Source organism: Herpailurus yagouaroundi, unplaced genomic scaffold (genome assembly GCF_014898765.1).
Source record: "Herpailurus yagouaroundi ecotype Mexico unplaced genomic scaffold, PumYag 165, whole genome shotgun sequence".
Classification (NCBI taxonomy): Eukaryota; Metazoa; Chordata; class Mammalia; order Carnivora; family Felidae; genus Herpailurus; species Herpailurus yagouaroundi.
Window position 1 is genome coordinate 8,576,845 of NW_024412406.1, and position 19,043 is coordinate 8,595,887.

General features: G+C 37.6%; 1 protein-coding gene across 5 annotated transcripts in view; it reads right to left on the reverse strand.

Moving 5' to 3' along the window:
• ZFHX4 (zinc finger homeobox 4) overlaps window positions 1–19,043 on the reverse strand; it is a 184,790-nt gene that overhangs the window by 28,087 nt on the left and 137,660 nt on the right. For all 5 annotated transcript variants that reach the window (XM_040487556.1, XM_040487557.1, XM_040487558.1 and 2 more), the window contains one exon: window positions 6,258–6,326. In XM_040487556.1, coding sequence (XP_040343490.1) covers window positions 6,258–6,326 — 69 coding nt within the window. The remainder of the gene's footprint in view (window positions 1–6,257; window positions 6,327–19,043) is intronic.

Here is a 19,043-nt window from a genome sequence, read left to right on the forward strand (position 1 = left end):
TAGAACTTTGCAAATTTCTAATCACGCAAAAAATAATCAAAGGGTGACTTATATACACCATAAAGTTTCATACAAGCCAGAAAAAAAAGAGCCTCACTTTCATTCGTAAAGAGAGCTTTTGAAATAAATTTGACATTCATTCTATAAATAGACTTTAGAGTCAAGAATATTAATGAGGAGAAACAGCTTTCTCTAGGAAAACCGTAGGCTGGATCTGGGGTTAAGGGAAGGAGTGTCTACTTTGTAATTTTCAAGTACCACATTTACCTCAACAGTAAAATGCCGTAAAATATAAGATGCTTTATAGGACACAAAATATGTATATTATATTAATGTATTCGTATGTAATACTAGTGTATTAAAGGAATGCCTTAAAACGAAGGAAAATTCCATAAAATTCCAATCCATAAAATTCCAAAATAAAGACACTAAGTTATATAAAATTCCAAAATGAAGATGTTAAAGCAGTTTTCATTTTCAATAGGTTTCTTCACTAACAGATTACAAATAACAATAATGAAAGTATTGTAACATTTCATAACACTGTTGTATTTACAGAACATGTATTTTTAGTTAGTGTTTTGCCTTACGGAATATAAAAATACAATATTTATTCATATGTTAAACTTTACGACATGAATGTACTTAAGTTCAAAATGCATTTGGGTCCTGTAGAACTTTCCAATTTTCTTTTCTTTTTTTCTTTTCTTTTCTTTTCTTTTCTTTTCTTTTCTTTTCTTTTTTTTTCTCTTCTCTTCTCTTCTCTTCTCTTCTCTTCTCTTCTCTTCTCTTCTCTCCTCTCCTCTCCTCTCCTCTCTTTCCCTTTCCTTTCCTTTCCTTTCCTTTCCTTTCCTTTCCTTTTTAAACTTATTTACTTTGAGAGAGAGAGAGAGAGAGGGCACACACTGGTGTGTGCATGAGTGGGGGAGGGGCAGAGAGGAAGAGACAGAATCCCAAGCAGGCTCTGTGCTGTCAGTGCAGAGCCCGACAAGGGGCTCTGTCTCACAAACCATAAGATCGTGACCTCAGCCGAAATCAAGAGTTGGGTCCTCCAGGTGCTCCATTCCCAGTTTTCAAATAAGTGATAGTACATTTTTTGTTTTTAAATGTTTCAAAACACTAGGAAGAAGAGAAAATACTACTGTAGTCTTATATTTTTCAAGTGTGTTACAATGACTTCCCCTGGCATTTTTATCATACCTAACATAATGATCTTATAAGTTACTCTACACGTACACATAAACTATATTTCAAAGAAAGAAAAGTTTTTGAATAACTAGCTTAGAATACTTCCATTTGAATAATAAAAAATGGCTGGAAAATCACTATTAATTTATTCCATAAAATTATACAATTTCTAAGCAAATCTATTTTGGTAGTAGCCCTCTGATCTAAGCACCAGCGAATTGTGCTTGGTTCCCATTGTTCTTCTCTACAATTAGGTTTGGGAACCCTCTGGGTTGTCTGAGGAAAACACTGCATACTTTTTAAGCCCAAGGAGGAATCATGTAAAGAGGAAGCAGAGGAGAGTAACTTAAACACTTTATGTATTTTTATAATTTTAGCTAAATATAGTTTTAATTTTATAATTTTAGCTAAATATAGTTTTAATTTTAGCTATTGAGCATCTACTCTAGATACCTAGCTTATAAGAATTCTTTCCTGAACTCCCCTGTTGTCTCTCTGCCCAGTCCTACTCCAACCAAATCTATCCTCAGTTTGATCTATTTAAACCCAACTTCTCCACTTAAAATCTTAGCGTATCTAAAATCTAAAAGCTCAATCTTTCATACATGGTAAGAATATCTTCAAGATACCTGGTCCCTATCTACCACCCCACTCTCATCTTTCTTTCCTTCCTGCCCACTTAATTTCGAAAACAGTCTTCTCAAACGTTAGGGCACCAGAATCACATGGAAGACTTGTTAAAATAAAGACTCGACATCTCTAAGCTCCCAGGTGATGCTGTACTACTGGTCCAATGGCCATATTTTGTGAACCCACTGTTCTAGAAACATGTAACCATTATTAATGCCCTCCTCCTCCCCTGTAAGATATGCCATTATATTTTCTTGTCTTATCTAGAACAATTTATTACCACTGTATAACTGCCACTTTTCCTTCAAGCACAGCATGGGAAATATCAGTTTCATCATCCATAAAAATGGGGTTAATAACCCCTGCCTCACAGGTTTGTTCTAAGATAATGAATAAAAATCAGTCAGTGCAGAGCTTAACATAAAGTAAGTGCTAAAAATGCTACCCATGTTATTACTAGTGTTATTAATTACTTCTTTCTCCAAAAACTCTTCCCTGAATGTTGAACAAAGATTAATGGTTCTAGATACATTTTTGAATTTTTTAAAATTTATTTTTTGCCTTTATTCTCTTATGCATTGATGTAAAAAAACCTGACCCTAAGATATGAAAATTATCTGGGTATAGCCTACTTCCCCTAATAGGTACATCTTTACTGAAAACAGTAATTATATTTTTTATTTTTGTGCCAGAAGCACCTAGAACAGTGCCTGGAATATAATTTTTTTTTAATGTTTACTTATTTTTGAGAGAGAGAGGCAGACTGCAAATGGGGGAAGGGCAGCGAGAGAGGGAGACACAGAATCAGAAACAGGCTCCAGGCTCTGAGCTATCGGCACAAAGCCCGACACGGGACTCGAACCCATGAACTGTGAGATCATGACCTGAGCTGAAGTCAGACGCTTAACTGACTGAGCCACCCAGGCGTCCCAACAGTGCCTGGAATACAGAAGGTAGGCAATACTTAGTAGTTGGAACACTAAATTCAATTTAGGAAGCAAAATTATGAGAAGAAAAGGAGGAGTCCAGATTCTATTCCATTCTTCTATTTCCCTTCAAGAAAACTTTAAGAAGGTACTTGTTTGATTTTGGCCTTGTTTGTTTGTTTGCATTTTCTCTTTCTCTACTAAATCACATTTATTATTATTCAACTCTCCAGTCAGGCTTCAAATCGACTGGTCTTCGCAGAGCCACTAAGGACTTCCATGCTGTGAAATGCGGTGACCACTTTTCCATCTGCATATTACTTAACCTGGCTCAGCAGAAGTTACTATGCCCTTGCCCTTGAAAAAAAGCCCCCCTCTTGAATTTTATTGCATCAGACTGTTGTGACTTTGTTCTACCTCTCTGAAAGTTCCCTCTTATTCCCCTTTGCTGAGGCCTCCTCCACTTAATATCTAAATATTGGACGGGTGCCTGGATGGCTCAGTTGGTTAAACATCCGATTTTTGACTTTGGCTTGAGTCAGGATCTAATGGTTTGTGAGATCGAGCCCTGTGGTCGGGCTTTGTCCTGTCAGAATGGAGCCTGTTAGTGATTCTCTCTCACTCTCTCTCTCTCTCTCTCTCTGCCCCTCCCCCTAACTCTTTCTCAGATAAATAAATGTAAAAAAAATCTAAATATTGATGTGTCTCCAGCGCTGGCCTGAAGCCCTATTGTCTTCTCTATCTACAAAGAGAGTTTAATTGGAGGAAAAATAATAATCTTCCTAGATGATAGCATCCAGATCCCTTACTTTAAATTTATATCTCCATTTGGATGTCTAGAAGATATACCAACTTCATGTGCCTAATTTTAACTTTTGCCCCCCCCAACACAACTCACTCTGTTTCACCCCAATCTCTCCATCTTAGTTAATGGTGCCACCACCGTCGACCGAAGCAAGAGTCTTCCTTGACTCTTCTCTTTCTGTCATCGGCATACAATCTATTAGCAAGTTCTGTTATCTCAAATTCCAAAACACTTAGTACACACTAAATCTGTCTATTTCTCTAGATTTCCATTGTCAGTACCCTCATCTCTTACCTGGATTTTGAAATGGTTTAATAATGAGATAAGACTTGCTCCTGCTTTCCTACAACTTATGCTGCACATCTTAATAAAAGCAAGCTATTCTCCTACTTGAACCCTGCCACACTTCCTATTTCACTTAGAATAATGCACCAACTTCTTACTATGGCTGAAGTGACCAGGCCTTTGCCTACCTTTATGACTGCACCTTATGCCACTCCCCTACTCATTCATTAACCTCTCCACATTAGCTGTCTTTCTCTTCCTGGAACATGACCAACTTCTTCCCACCTCTACCTGAAAGGCATTTCCCCAGACTCTGGCTCCTTCTCATTATTTAGGACTCAGTTCACCTGTCATTTCCTCAGAGAACTTCTCTGACCATTACTTTTTTTTTTTTTTTAAGTTTATTCAGTTTGAGAGAGAGAAAAAGGGTGCACCAGGGCAGGGGCAGAGAGAGAGGAGGGAGAGGGAATCCCAAGCAGGCTCCATGCTGTCAGTGCAGAGCCCAATGTAGGGCTCAAGCCCACGAACCTTGAGATCATGACCTGAGCCAAAATCAAGAGTCAGAAGCATTAACCGACTGAGCCACACAGGTGCCCCTCTGACCACTGCTTCTAAAGGGGTGCATCATCTATCATAAAGGTGTGATTCTGAGACTTTAGTGGGAATCACATCACCTGGATGGCTTGTTACCTACAGATTGCCAGGCTGCATCCTCAGTGTTTCTGATTCTGTAAATCTAGGATGGGGGGCCAAGAACTTGAATTCTTACAATTCCCAGTTTGTGCTGATGCTTTGAGTTTGTTTGAGCACGCTTTGAGAACCTTTGCTGTAGCACATTACCTCTTTCACTTCATTACATTTACTGAAATATGAAAATAACTTATTTATTTGTATAGAAATATCATCTAAAAACTGAGAGAACTCATCTGTCTTATTCATGACCGATGCCCAACAGTCTCTGGTACTAATATTCTGAGTAAAATCGATGATTCCTAGTTTTCTTCTTTGCGATAACTATGTCTATGGCAGGATGGCATCAGTTAAGATGGGGGAGAAGAAACAGTTTCGCCAAAAAGAGAAATTCCACTTGGAATTTGTTGTATCAGACTTTCCTGTAGAACATCTCCATGGAAATATCCAGAAATCCCGAGAGTATCTCAGTATAAAGCTTCTCAGAGACCGAGGTAAAGGTGTAGATTTCGGTGCCCTTGTTTACAAAGCAACAAATAAATTTATTGACAGAGAATGTCTTCCTTTTAGTTTGATATTTTTGTCATAGTCTTGATTTTTGGCCTATTGCTTCCAAACTGATTATTAATGAAATCCTTTGATTGGCTTGAGGTGAGGGAGGCAAACTGGTGTATGCTATTTTATCTTAAATATGCTCTCTAGTTTTCTAGGGGAAAATAATACAAAAAATGAAAAAGAATTCATGAGAATGAATAGGTGAAGGTAAACTTAATGTTAAAGAATTTAAAAAAAATTAATGTTTATTTATTTTTGAGAGAGACAGAGCATGAGCAGGGGAGACGCAGAGAGAGAGGGAGACACAGAATCTGAAACAGGCTCCAGGCTCTGAGCTGTCAGCACAGAGCCCGACACGGGGCTCGAACTCACGGACTGTGAGATCATGACCTGAGCCGAAGTCAGATGCCTAACCAACTGAACCACCCAGGCATCCCTACCTTTAAAGAATTTTTAAAGAGAGAAGTCCTGACTTTATATTGAAGGAACGTTTTCACCTGCAAAAAAGTATTTCAGTTCTCTATTATGAATGCAAAGGACTTTTTATAACCATTTTGGCACAAGATTATTTTATAATCATATATGGCACATTATTATTCCAATTGTATAAATCTGATAATTGTGATCATACTTATATAGCAGGAATCAATGAGGTGCGTCATGGCACCATGGGTGGATTTCCTCTTAAAGTATCTGAATATAATGCAGCTAAGAAAGCATAGCTGCCATTTTTTTTTAACACACACACACACACACACACACACACACACACACACACACAATGCAAGGGACTAATAAATGTGCTGATATGACTATACAAAGTCCAGTCAACTCGTTAATTACCAAAAACAACTCCACTAACTAATTTGGGGAAAAACAGTATTTGGCTTCTTGACTTAGAGTTTGTATAAAACTGACCACTTAGGTGAAATTTGATAGTGTATGAATGTAGATGTGAGAAATTATCCTGCAGAAGTTACTTGTTCTTTAAAATGTTACTTTGTATATGTGTCCAAATATCCGGCATATTTAATTTTGCTTTTTAACTTACTTGTATAAGAGATCTGATCGGATCTAATTAGAGCACTTCCAGAGACACATTTCATACATAAATTACGAGAGTCACAAGTGGAACACATTTAGGACCACGAGATTTCGAGAAGGAGTAGACCAGTTACCTGAGGTTGCTCTCAACTGCTGCTCCGGAAGATCATCCTCACAGGTCCTGGCTCCCAAAGAGGCAGTTTCTGCAAACGACATTAGAATGAAAAGTAATGAGCATCCCACGTCCAGCTCTGCAGTCACAGCCAGTATCCCAAGAACCCCAAATGTGGCTTTCAAAGAAATTAGCACCAGGTGGGGCTCAGGTGAGACTCCAGGACACCTTACATTCCAGTGAACAGTGGTTAGCAAAATGAGTCCAGAGAGCAGTAAGCTTCGATCAAATTCTCGAGCCCCAGCACACAACGAATGCAATACAGACAAAATACGGAAGCGGGGAGGTTCATCCTGATTTTTACTTCTTGGATATTTGGCCAGACCTCCATTATGGGATCATGTGTTATAATAACAATGGCACATTGCATACATTATGAGCATACTGTAACTTCTCTGTCGAGACAGTGAAAAAGAAAAAAACAAAACCAAAAGACCCCCCAAAACTTTAATACATGATAGTTGATGTGAGAGGCCAAAGCAAAAACGCAATCACCTGAGGAAACCTGAAGACTATGTTCAAGTCATCAACAAATCCACATCTTCATTCCGATCTTTTATTTGAGCTCCAGAGCAGAAGTACCAACAAGGCCCTGGTTTGCCAACCTCAACCCCAAGCACAAATCAGTATTTTCACCTATCTCTGTTCTTCCTTTGTGCTCCCTGTTGTGCAGAAATCCATACAAAATGACTGGACGACAGAAATCACTCTCAACCTCTCATTCTATCTCTACACTGAGTCCTCCCATGCTGTTGATGCTACGGGAGTGTCTCTTGTCATGTGTGTTTCTCTATTCCTCTGTCATCTTCTCTTTCCTGACAAGTTCAGTAGCCTGCACAACAGTCTTCCTGCCTTGAATTCCTTGTCTTGTCAGTCTAACCTCTTACAATACTGCGAGAACTCTTTTTCCAGAATGCAGATTGCCTAAATTCCAGTCCTGGTTCCATGAATTTCTAGGTAAGGGTATCAATTAGGCATATAACTCAACCTTTCTCAGCCTCAATTCTTTTCTGATATGCAGCTATAATTGTATAAACAGTCAACAATTATAAGAAAAAATAATATACATAAAGACATCACATGATATGGTCTTCAAAGTGAGAAAAGGCTGGATTATATTAAGAGGTTGAAAGGTCACCACACAATTCTTGCACTGCCAAAGAGACTCATGTTTAATACTTCTGGGCACTAGCATCTCTGGTTGATTCTGAAGCCTTTAATTAAACAAATAATTACCCTTGGAAATAGAAGTGCACACCAAGGCATTATTATTGCATTTACTGATTGTTTTCCCTATTATGTACACCACCTCTAGCCTCTGGTGGTCACCTATTTAAAGAGAATGATAATAAACCCTCAGTGTCTTTGCCCCAATAACACCAAAACACATTATGGGTTGTTTTTTTGTTTGTTTTTGCTTTTTTGTTTTTCTTTTTTTGTAGCAATATCTTAAATTAGTCTTGAAGGGAAGAATTTATCCTAGTTCTTGCTTAGAAATCCAGATAACTTCCAAACAGATCACAGTATTGATATCCACCCAATATGTCATTCAAGAAACCCACCTTCTTCCTCTTGGCAACCTCTCGGATCTTTATCCTTTGACCAATGCTGTTCCTTTTATTTTGTGAATGTCTTTTGGTTCTTCTCCTATGAACCTTATTTTTCCCTCAAAACCTAAAGTAAGTGCTACCTCCTCTGTGCTCCCATAACAATTAGCTTATAAATACGTTTCAGCACTTATGATGTATTATGATAATTTTTTAGATGATTCATGCATATTTCCCCAATAAATTGTGTGTTCCTCAAGAACTTTCATCTTCATAAATTCTCAATTAAGGACAAAGCGAGGCATGTCAAAGTCACCAGGCCACTTCTGTTCACAATACAAATCTGCACCCTATATGTGGAATCAGATGAACCTCAAGATGAGAATTTCATAAAAGCTTCCCAGAGCTTCAAGACTCTAAATTCACAACCCATTCAATTATGCCAAACACCGATACTAATTTCTGTTGCATAGACAGATCTTCCTCCACTTATGATGGGGTTAAGTCGCCATGAATGCATTATAAGTTGAAAATACCTCAAGTCGGAAATGCTGTTGATACAGATAACCTACTGAACATCATAGTTTAACCTAACCTATCCTGAAAGTGCTCGGAACACTTACAGTAGCCAGCAGTTGGGCAAAATCATCTAACACAAAGTCTCTTTTTATAATGAAGTGTTGAATATCTCCTGTAATTTATTGGATACTGTACTGACAGTGAAATACAGGATGGTTGGGTGGTCACAGAACGGTTGCAAGTTTATTGGTTGTTTACCCTCCAATGGGATTGCCTGGCTGATTGGGAGCTGGGGCTCACTGCCATTTTCCAGCACGATGAGAGAGAATCTTCCCACATATGTTTACCCCGGGAAAAGATAGAAATTCAAAATTCAGAGTATGGTTTCTATTGAATGTTATCACTTTCGACCACCATAAAGTCGAAACACGTTACATTGAACCATCATAAGTCAGAAACTATCTGTATTAATGGGTGTATGTGTGTGTGTAAAACCATTTCTTTCACTCTTTTCTAAGAAAAAAAATTAATCAATTTTTTGATAAAAATAATTAATCAAAGGATATTTACCATTCCAAACATGACTATGTGCATGTGCATGCACACACACACACACACACACACACACACACACACACACTTCAATGTATCAGACACCTACTTAAATAGATATCAGTAGTACCTAAGTAAATTTGACCAAATGACTGCCACTCATTTAAGATTCACGAAAATAAAACTTTAAAAATAACAACTTAAAAAATATATTTCTGGGGGTGCCTGGGTGGCTCAGTTGGTTAAGCGTCCGACTTCAACTCAGGTCAGGATCTCACGGTCCGTGAGTTTGAGCCCCGCGTCAAGCTCTGGGCTGCCGGCTCAGAGCCTGGAGCCTGCTTCCGATTCTGTCTCCCTCTCTCTCTGCCCCTCCCCCGTTCATGCTCTGTCTCTCTCTGTCTCAAAAATAAATAAACATTAAAAAAAATAAAAAAAATGTATTTCTGGCAGTACTGTGATGACCTATCCCTATAAAAACAGTCATGTAATCCTCATGACTTTATCATGAGGTAAAATTAACTTGTCCCAGGTCCCCAAGTTTGAAACTGACAGTGCCCGGGATGGAATATGGTTCAGGCTGATATAAAGGTTGTGGAAGTCTCGATGTGTCCCGTTGAAATAGTATAGTATTAAGGAGACTTTAAAGGTTTTCCTAGTCTCAACAAAGTCCTGAAATCAAGGTGGGTGGGTGGCGGAAGAAAGTAACTTTCCCTAGTCTTGTAATAATTCTGATTTTTCATAAAACATTACATTCCTTGAATATACAACATAACTCAATAATAGTTTGGTGCCACATTGAAATCATTTTATTTGACAGTGATTTAAGGAAATGTACCAATGTCAAAACCAGAAATGGTTATTTAATCTCACAAATTAGGATATGTGGTACTTGGAGACTGTTCTAGTGAGAACGACTTGTGCAAACAATTTTATAAAGGGATGCAGTTCAGAATGCCACAGAATATTTTTTTATGTTTTCAACAATGTTGCTCCCTTTATACAAATGATATAAATATTTAAATAAAGGAGCTTTTAACCTAACAAATGAACTGATTAATCTATACTTCCTTCTCTGCCTGTGTAAATGAAATGTTTAAAACCTAGTAATGATACATAGCAACTTTCAATATTTCACTTTAATAATTGCCCTGTAATAACAAATTTGACTGCTGTTAACACAATCTGTCTCTTTGCTGGTGATTTAATTAGATTACTAATTTGTGTTCTCTAGCACCTGACCTTTCTTATTTAATACTATTTAAAAATAATACCACTGACAATTTATCCGGTATTCTACTCTCTTCTGTCAATTTGGTGATGATCACACATTTGAAAACGGTACCAAATTACTCTATTTTTATTAACACAATGAGGGAGTAATTGGCCCTATTTTCTGTGGAATAGTATATCGATAATCACAATCACTATCATCAACAACAACATGTCACCGAGTATTTGCTCTGTGCCAGGTACTGGCTGATGCTCTTTCTATGCATTGGAACACCCCTAGCAAGTGGTGAGCCATGATTTGAACCCATGAAGTTTTATTTCAGGGATAGTTATCTTAACCGCAATGATATACTAGGCTGTATTTTTAAAATCCTAAAAGTCGCTTTTCTTGTGATTCTGAAATTATTTCTGGTGTTCATTTTTCTCATTTGGCTTGGATTCTGCTAACCACCTATTCCCCCAGCCCAACCCAAATGGTTACATCTCCAATGACAACATTTAAAAAACTGAAATTCGGGGGGGTTCCTGTTCCCTCTAATTATGAGACAGAAGGTTCTCATAGCTCTCTCTCATTTCCTCACACTTGCCACACCTACTCATAAGCTTATCCATTCCATTACTCCTTTTCACCTTTCCCTTCCCTTATATGAAGAATTATTTTGGGAAATAGGCTGACAACTTTTAGGCATTTCATCTTAGTTCAAAAATGATCAAGTTTTTATCTGTGAAATCCTTTTTTTCCTGCTAAATGGAATAATATATATTTTTTAATTATAATCAATACAAATCTAATGATCAGGGAAAGAGCTGGAATTTCAATTTTTTGAAACAGTCTAGGTATATAAATAGAGAATTCTAAGCTTAAGAATGTTGTTGTCATTTTGGGAATAAGTCTAACCTAATCTGCACTTTTGATCATAACAGCCCTTAGCTCTTTATATTCCTATTGGCTAAATTTGGGAAATATTTGGTACAAATTCAGGAAATTTTTAAAATATTGGGTGAATGTTTATGCTTCCAAATATAGTACTGAGACAAAATTGCCTACAAAACTTCCACATCTCATCTCTTCCCACCGATCTGCTAACGCATTAAATAATAAAGTGTATCGCTATTTTAGCAAAATGTGTAGCACATAAAATGAAATATATACCAATACACAGAATAAATATTAAACCAACTAGTCTAAAATAATAAAGAGAAAGAAAAACATTTTCTGTAGCCTTAGGAAACATTTTGGGTTCCACTCTACTCACACCCATTAAAAAGAAAGAGTCCAATTCTTATTTTTTCATTGGAAAAAAACTAAATTTTTAAAGAGCATCCCCATTTCAACAACCCTCCTACATTCTCCTCCCTGTTTCCCTTTTGAAACCCCTCCCACTTTACCGCATATAGGTGGTATGTTGTAAAAGGATACTTTAGAGCCTCTGCTATAGAAGAGAAAGTATTTGCAGCACTCTCATTTTAAAATAATAAGTGAATACATGTTGGAAATCTGTTAGGTGTTAAGCACATAACACACGTTTTCTCATTCAATCCTTGCAATAAATCTCAACGGAAAAACCACTGATTCTATGCAAAAGATGAGATATTAAAGCTCAGACATTTTAAGTAGTTTTTTTCCCAAAGGCGTAGAGTAGCAAAAGAAGGATCTGGATGGAGTCTGTCTGACACCAGAGCTCCATACTCTCCCCTGAACAGTGCTGCCTCCAGGCAGCCCCCAGAACACCTGAGCCAGGAAGTCTAAAACCTGAATTTCCCACCCCCTAAAATAAACGGTTCAAACTCCTTCAGAGCAAATTCATCACAACAAGATCAATATCTAGAAGAACAGATCAAATTAAACATTTTTTATTATCTTGGTAGTTTACATCTTGCTAAAGACCTCCGAACTTGCTTGTGTACCACAAAAGTGAAGCCTGCTTTCAGATGAAGCAGGTTTGCAATTAAAAATGGTTTCAAGTGGTCTCCATCCTTTTCCTATGTGGATACAAAGAGTGCTCTTCTAAAAAGCTGAGCAACTCAGCATGCTACCAAAGGGTTTTGAGTAACCAAGCAACATCATCTTTGTTGACCTGCAGTGCTTTCTCTTAAATTATTTCTTCTAGGCAGTAACAGATTGAAGTGCATTGGATGCTCCAGTGTCAATTATCTGAACAGGGCTGGATTTGTAATTTTTTTTTTTTTTTTTCTGGAAAAGTAAAGCTCCTTTGCCCTGCCCTGTCTGGTTTTACCCAGAAGTTATTTTTCTATAGTAGGGGAGTAGTATCTCCTGGGGCCTCTAGGCCGGGAAAGTGTGATCACTTCTTACTGCTTCTTGAATCATCTATGACCTCAGTGTAATGGGACCTCAAAGGAATTTAATAAGTTCCTGATATCAATTAGTTTCAATAAATTACTCATACATCTCCTTACTGTATCTTCCTTGAAAGTGCTCTCACTGAAATATTTTTTCTTAAATTTATTAATCTCTAATACATTTCTCCATGTAAGATTCTGTTTCATTTCTGATTGTTTTGAAATTAAGAGATCAAAATGCTGTTGTTATAACCCAGGGAAAACATTATGTTCCCATCCGTCAGTTGCCCATTAATCTACACCTAAGTCCTCATAGGATTCGTCACAATCTCTCTTCATATTGTCCTAAACAATTTTTATTCCTTAGCATATTGTGTTGGCTTTGCTAGGTGGCTCATCCACATAGGAAATATCTCTGGTCTAAACACTGATTCCCACCCCTACCCAATGACAGCCTTTGTTCATGAGGAGCACTTCAGCCCTTTGCTTTCTAACACACAGCTAGTTTTTAATATATGAAAACCTCTACTTTCTACTCCATAGCTACCAACGTTTCTGAGTAACCTTATGCTAGGCCAAAAGCCTTTTAAAGTTATTTTTTAAATGGAGAGAAAATAAATTTTTATCCAGAAGTGTGTCTGTCACTGTTTCCTTCACTACTTTCAAAGGCTCCTTTCAAGGGCATCATTTACTCTGAAGGAAGTTGCACTTCTTTGTTTCAGGCATAGTATTTGGTTCTTAGAGGCTTTTCTAGCTTCTCTTACACTTTCATCTGGAAGACTACAGCAATGACAGATGCCTCCCCCTAAGACTGCATTGTTTTTTAAATTATCACCACCATTACAGAGTTTAATCAGTTTTACAACTTTAAAACAAAATTCTGATTTTATTTCAATCACGTTCAAGAAGTTATTGGGCATTCTCCTTTGGAGTTGTGATCCATGAAACCATCATTCACTCTTGCTGTAGAGAACCAGAACAAACAACCCTACATTGAAATAATGGCTTTTTTTTTTCCCCTGAGATTCATTCTCTTTGCTTAATATTTGGAGCAAAGATAAAAGGTGAGCCACCAGTGACATAAAGATTGCCCACTTCTGCTAGAACTATTGGCTCTCAGAAGCCTGTGTGGTTCAAAAAACTATTTCATTAGGAAAATACTCACTACTCCATGCATACATTTATGCTAAGGAAAAAGAAAAAACATGGACTTATGAAACAGATACACCTGGATTTGAATCCCAACGCCAACACTTTCTAATTATTTGATGGAGCAAGTTACTTAGCCTCCCCTGAAATTCAGGATACTATATGTAAAAGTGGAAGCAAAAATAACCAGATTTCAAGGTGTAATAAGGAGTAAAGTTAATAACTACAAAGCATCTAGTACTGAAAAAGTAGTAGCTGTATTCATGCATGATTCTGCTCTGGCTTTAGTCCATCCTACTGAATACAAATTATTCAAAGGAAAGACTACATCGATTTGATATTATGGCTTTTTAGATTATATTTATATGTAACATACTCTCTATCAGCTAAGTCAGTATTTTCGACTTTTAAAATATCACTATTACATGTGTAGACATTTTGGAAAGAGCAAATGTTAACATGACTAAATATTGTTTTCCTAAGCCATGTAGCTTGAAAGTTTCTTTTAATCCCTAAGTAAATTTTACATTCTGCAATAAAAGTGGTGTGTGTACCACGCTGTAAAGACTGTCCAATGCACACTGGTTTGGCCAGTTTCAAAAGTTAAAGTGAAGAAGATGAACTCTTTAGACTGGTAGTAATATACAAGTAAGCCCTAGGTTTCCTTTTGCAAAAAGAGGCACCTGCCTTCTCCAACTCCAAACCCCACCCCGCCATCGGCCTTTTAGCAAGAGAAAAGTTTAGTGGGAAGTCACAAACAATATCAAAATATACAGCTTTGCAAATGTGGCAGTCTCCAAAACTCTAAAAACCTCCATTTATACACAATCACTGGATCTGATTAATTTTCTAGATTATTCCTTACACTACAGGCACCTAAATCATATGTCCTACTAAACATAGCATCAAAGCACATAACACTTGTTTTTTCTTCAAAGCAATTCATAATGGCCCAAAGACAATATTGCTTTCACAAAGGCAATGTTAAGTGGGGAACGTATGGAGTGGGGATGAAAACTTTAGCCTCGATCTGTGTAAATTCAAACAGATCTATTAGCATGTTGGAGCCAGTTTTCTCATCTACAAAAGGGAGATGAGATGATCTCTTCTGCTTGCCATGGCAAGTCTTTGCAAGGGGGAAACGTAAGCTGTTGTTATCAACACCTCCAGTTGACCATGCAAAGTAAGGAAATACAATCTTTATACCATACTCTCTAAATATTTAATGTCTTAAATATGCTGACATGGAACGTACCATTACTACTTATAATAAACTCCTCTATACAGTTATATATAAGGAGGAAATTATTGCTTCTCGTGTGCAGGCTTATTTATTTTGTGAATTATATATGGCTATAAAAGAAAATCCTCAGATGACTAGATCAATTCTTTTTATCAACACTATAATTGTTGAAATAAATTTACCATTAACCTAAGACGCAGAAAAGTTTCCTAAATTATATGTAAATAATCCTTGGATTTTCACTATTTGGAGTTTTCTACATTTCACCACATTAGGAATAGTCTAATTTATATGGTCATATACCCCAAATTACACTTAGGAGAATTGACCTGGGCAATGATGGATACAAACATAAGTAAAATAAATCTGGAGAAGGAAAGTGAGTGAAAGTATGCACAGCCCCAGAAAAGGAAGATTAGAAAGACTCGGTTGGAGCCAAGAGTGAAAAATGTACTATTGGAAACTGCTATGCATTTTCAAGACAATACTTATGCATACCCATGAAATGTTTATTTCATAAATCATTCATTAATGAGCAAACAGATTGATGAGATTTGGCACATGGCTTTCTTTGGACTGTATTAGCAGTAGAAAAAATAGTTTCTGAGACATGGCCAATTTTTTTTTTCTCCTTTGCCTGAATGCAAGTATTGGCAAAGGGTCCCTCAATCTTGGCAAAGTGAGAGTTTAAAGCAGGGAGTGCCATGATCATATCTGCATCTTTGGGATGCTGTGTGGAAGATGGAATAGAGGAGGAAAAGTTTTGTTATTAAAAAGAAAAAAAAAAAGGATACTGGAACATTCACTATACCTCAATCCATTACTGTCTAGAAAAAGTCATGGAAGAACAGTAATTCCACTGGAGAGAAAAGGAAAGTTCAAAAGTCCAAGATTGGGATGAGAGAAAAGATGATGAGCTCAACTTTGGACGTGAATTAGAGCAGAGCTCTTTGGAAAACATTTCAGTTTATGAAACTAGACTTAAAAGAGAGGTCTGTGTTCAAAATATTTGGAAGCTAATAATTGTATATCTCAGGAACAACGCATAGAATATGGAAGATAAGTTCTAAGGAAGGAACTCTGAGAAAGGAAAATTAAGAAGTAAGTGGCACTGAAGACTATTGAAAGATGATAAACGATAATGACAGAGAACAAAGAGGTAAACACATGACCCTGGAGTGATTGGTAAAACAGTGGCCAAAGGACAAGAACTTTTCCAGAAGTATGGGAACAAGTGTACAACTACACAGGGAAGTCAAGTAAAATAAGGTACCGGTGACACTGTGACAGATAGTAGCTGCTCGGACCAAAGAGATAGTGGAGGAACTGTCATATATTTCAAAGGAGGAGTAGATAGGACTTGCCAATGGATTTTGATGAGGCAAGTGAGGGAAAAAGAAGAACGAAAGATTATTACAATGTTTGTTCGTCCAAGAAATCAGAAGAGTAGAGATGCTATTTACTGAGATGAGGGGAAATGCAGACGGAAAAAGTTAGGAGGGAGAGAAGGTTTGGGATCTGCAGTTTTGAACATGTTTAGTTTGAGATCCGAGTAAAGGTGTCAAGTAGGCAGATGGGGGTGGGGGAGGAAGGGAGTAGGGGGGAAGGCAGAGAGAGGTCGACATACAGTTGGCGGTGTAAGTCCTTGAGATGAGATTGAATAAGATCACTAGAGAATGAGGGTCCCTGATTGAACCTGGACACACTCCTACACAGGGACATATCAAAGCAGAGGACACTGTGAGCAGTCTTTTTTCCAGCAGGGAGAAGTATCTTATCGTTGACATTGTTTAGAATTGTCAGGGCGTGGTAAAAATAATACTTAAGCTCGTGACTCTCCTTCAGCTTTATTGTTTTTAAATCCCCTGTTGTGGCTGCTCCTTCTTTATTCCCTGAACTAACTAGGTGGAACATTTCCACTGTCCCCTTCCAAAATAAGGAGACAGCAGTGAAGAAGACTGAGCAAGAAGAGTCAACGAGGTAGGAGAAAATCAAGAGAGAATGGGGTGTGGAAAGCCAGGTGAAAAAGATGTTTCAAGAAGGGAGAGAGCAACTTGTTTAAAGCTCCTGGTTGGTCTAGTCTGAGGAGGACCAGGAACTGGCCAGTAGATTTGCCAAAGAATGGGTTCTCAGAGTCCTTGGCCAGAGCTTCTTTGTGGAGTAGTAAGGATGAACATCCCCTGAATGTGGTGTAAGAGAGAATGAAGAAGAAGGAAATGAAGATGTCAAGTGCAGACAATTCTCTGAAAGTTCTACTGTGAGAAGGATCCCAGAAATGGGCAACATTTAGAGGCAGACGTAGCATGTGGGCAGGCTTTTCATAAGCAGGGTGACGTAGAGAATATCAGGTGTGATGATGGGAATGAGCCCGCATGAGGAGAACATTAGGTGGCAGAAAGAGGCAGTCCGGTGCTCTGGGACGGACTTGGGTGTGGGTTTCTGAAGAGCAGTGGGAATGGGGATGGAAGTCAAGTATTATAGACGTCAGTGGAAGTTAGGCTAGGATTTATCAATTTCACAGAAGGTGGAAACAAACAGCATCAAGAAGAGAATTAGGGAGGAGAGTTGGGGAGTGGGAAGGACAGCGGAGAGTGAGGAAGCCCCAAAATAAATGTAAATGATGTAAAACAGGGACTGGGAAAGAGAGTTAGAGAGCAGAACCCACTTTGTTTTAGCACGTGAAATATTCTTATTGTCTTTTGTGTGATACACAATGACAGAAATCGTTTTTTTGTTGAGTGAAGATTTGACTAGCAATCCTGTGTAGCTATGAGGCAAGAACTATTTTTTCATTGTGGATGTTATGGGAACCCTGTAAGCAATAAAATCGTGTCAACAAAAATGAAAAGACTTACAGAACGTAAACAGTTCCCCATTAAACTCTTCAATTAAGTTCTATGGCAATACAATCATACTGTATTTTTCATAATCTTTTTTTAAGTTTGCAAAAAACTTATGTGTAATGCACACAGCACCTGCATTTTAAGATTTTGGTACAAGATGATGAAAGCTCTCAAAAATGTGTGCTGATTTTGTCCATTAAGTTTGCTGTCCTAGTTCCTAGTTGAAGTAACTCATGATTATCGACAGTGTAAAAGATGACATATAAGATGAAATTTCACACTACCTTAAACATCTGATGATTAAAACAAACAAAATTGCAAAAATATTAAACACATCACCATCCTAAAACACATGATAACAGCAAAGAGAGAAAGCTGAACTTTAAATTGAGTGAGGATAGGGGCCCCTGGGTGGCTCAGCTAGTTCAGTATCTGACTCTTGATTTTGGTTCAGGTCATGATCTCACATTTCCTGAGATGGAGCCCTGCATCAGGCTGCTTGCTGACAGCATGGAGTCTGCTTGGGATTCTCTTTATCCCTCTCCTTCTGCCCCTCCCCCCAAAAAATAAATAAATAAAATTTAATAGGGTGCCTGGGTGGCTCAGTCAGCTGAGCGACCGACTTCAGCTCAGATCGTGATCTCATGGTTTGTGAGTTCGAGACCCACCTCGAGGTCTGTGCTGACAGCTCGGAGCCTGGAGCCTGTTTCGGATTCTGTGTCTCCCTCTCTCTCTCTGCCCCTCCCCCACTCATGCTCTGTCTCTCTCTGTCACAGAAATAAATAAACATTAACAAAATAAATAAAATTTTTAAAATCTGTTAAAAAATAAAATAAAATGATTGTGCATAATTCACAGATGATGATCAGAATTCAAACTCAAAAAAGTACTAAATAAACAAAAAGCCAAAAATACAGTCACTTTAAGACAATAAAAAGTATGTTGAGGAGGAGGGGGAGAAAGCTGGTGGTAAAGAAAACAAACACTAAGTAATTTATTTCTCTTTTTATCTCATTTCTACATACTGTAAATAAAAACATCTCTAATGTGCTCTGTAATTTGAGCCAAATGCAGAATTTCCTTTTGAGGACTTTTACCACTGATATTATTAAGGATGTAAAAAGAATAGAAATACATACATGTCTGATCCAAAACAATATGTAATAGGAGAATAAATTAATTTTTTATATGGTTAATATTTTGTTCTTGTCCCGTATATTATATATGTCTTTACCCTGGTTCTCCCATCTGTCCTCAGGAAGTAGCAGCTAATGTATCACCCCAAATACTCTACAAATAGTCTAGAACTCTATTTCCAGAGTGAAGAAAACAGACCTCGAATTTGCAGAGTCTCCTTGCAAGGA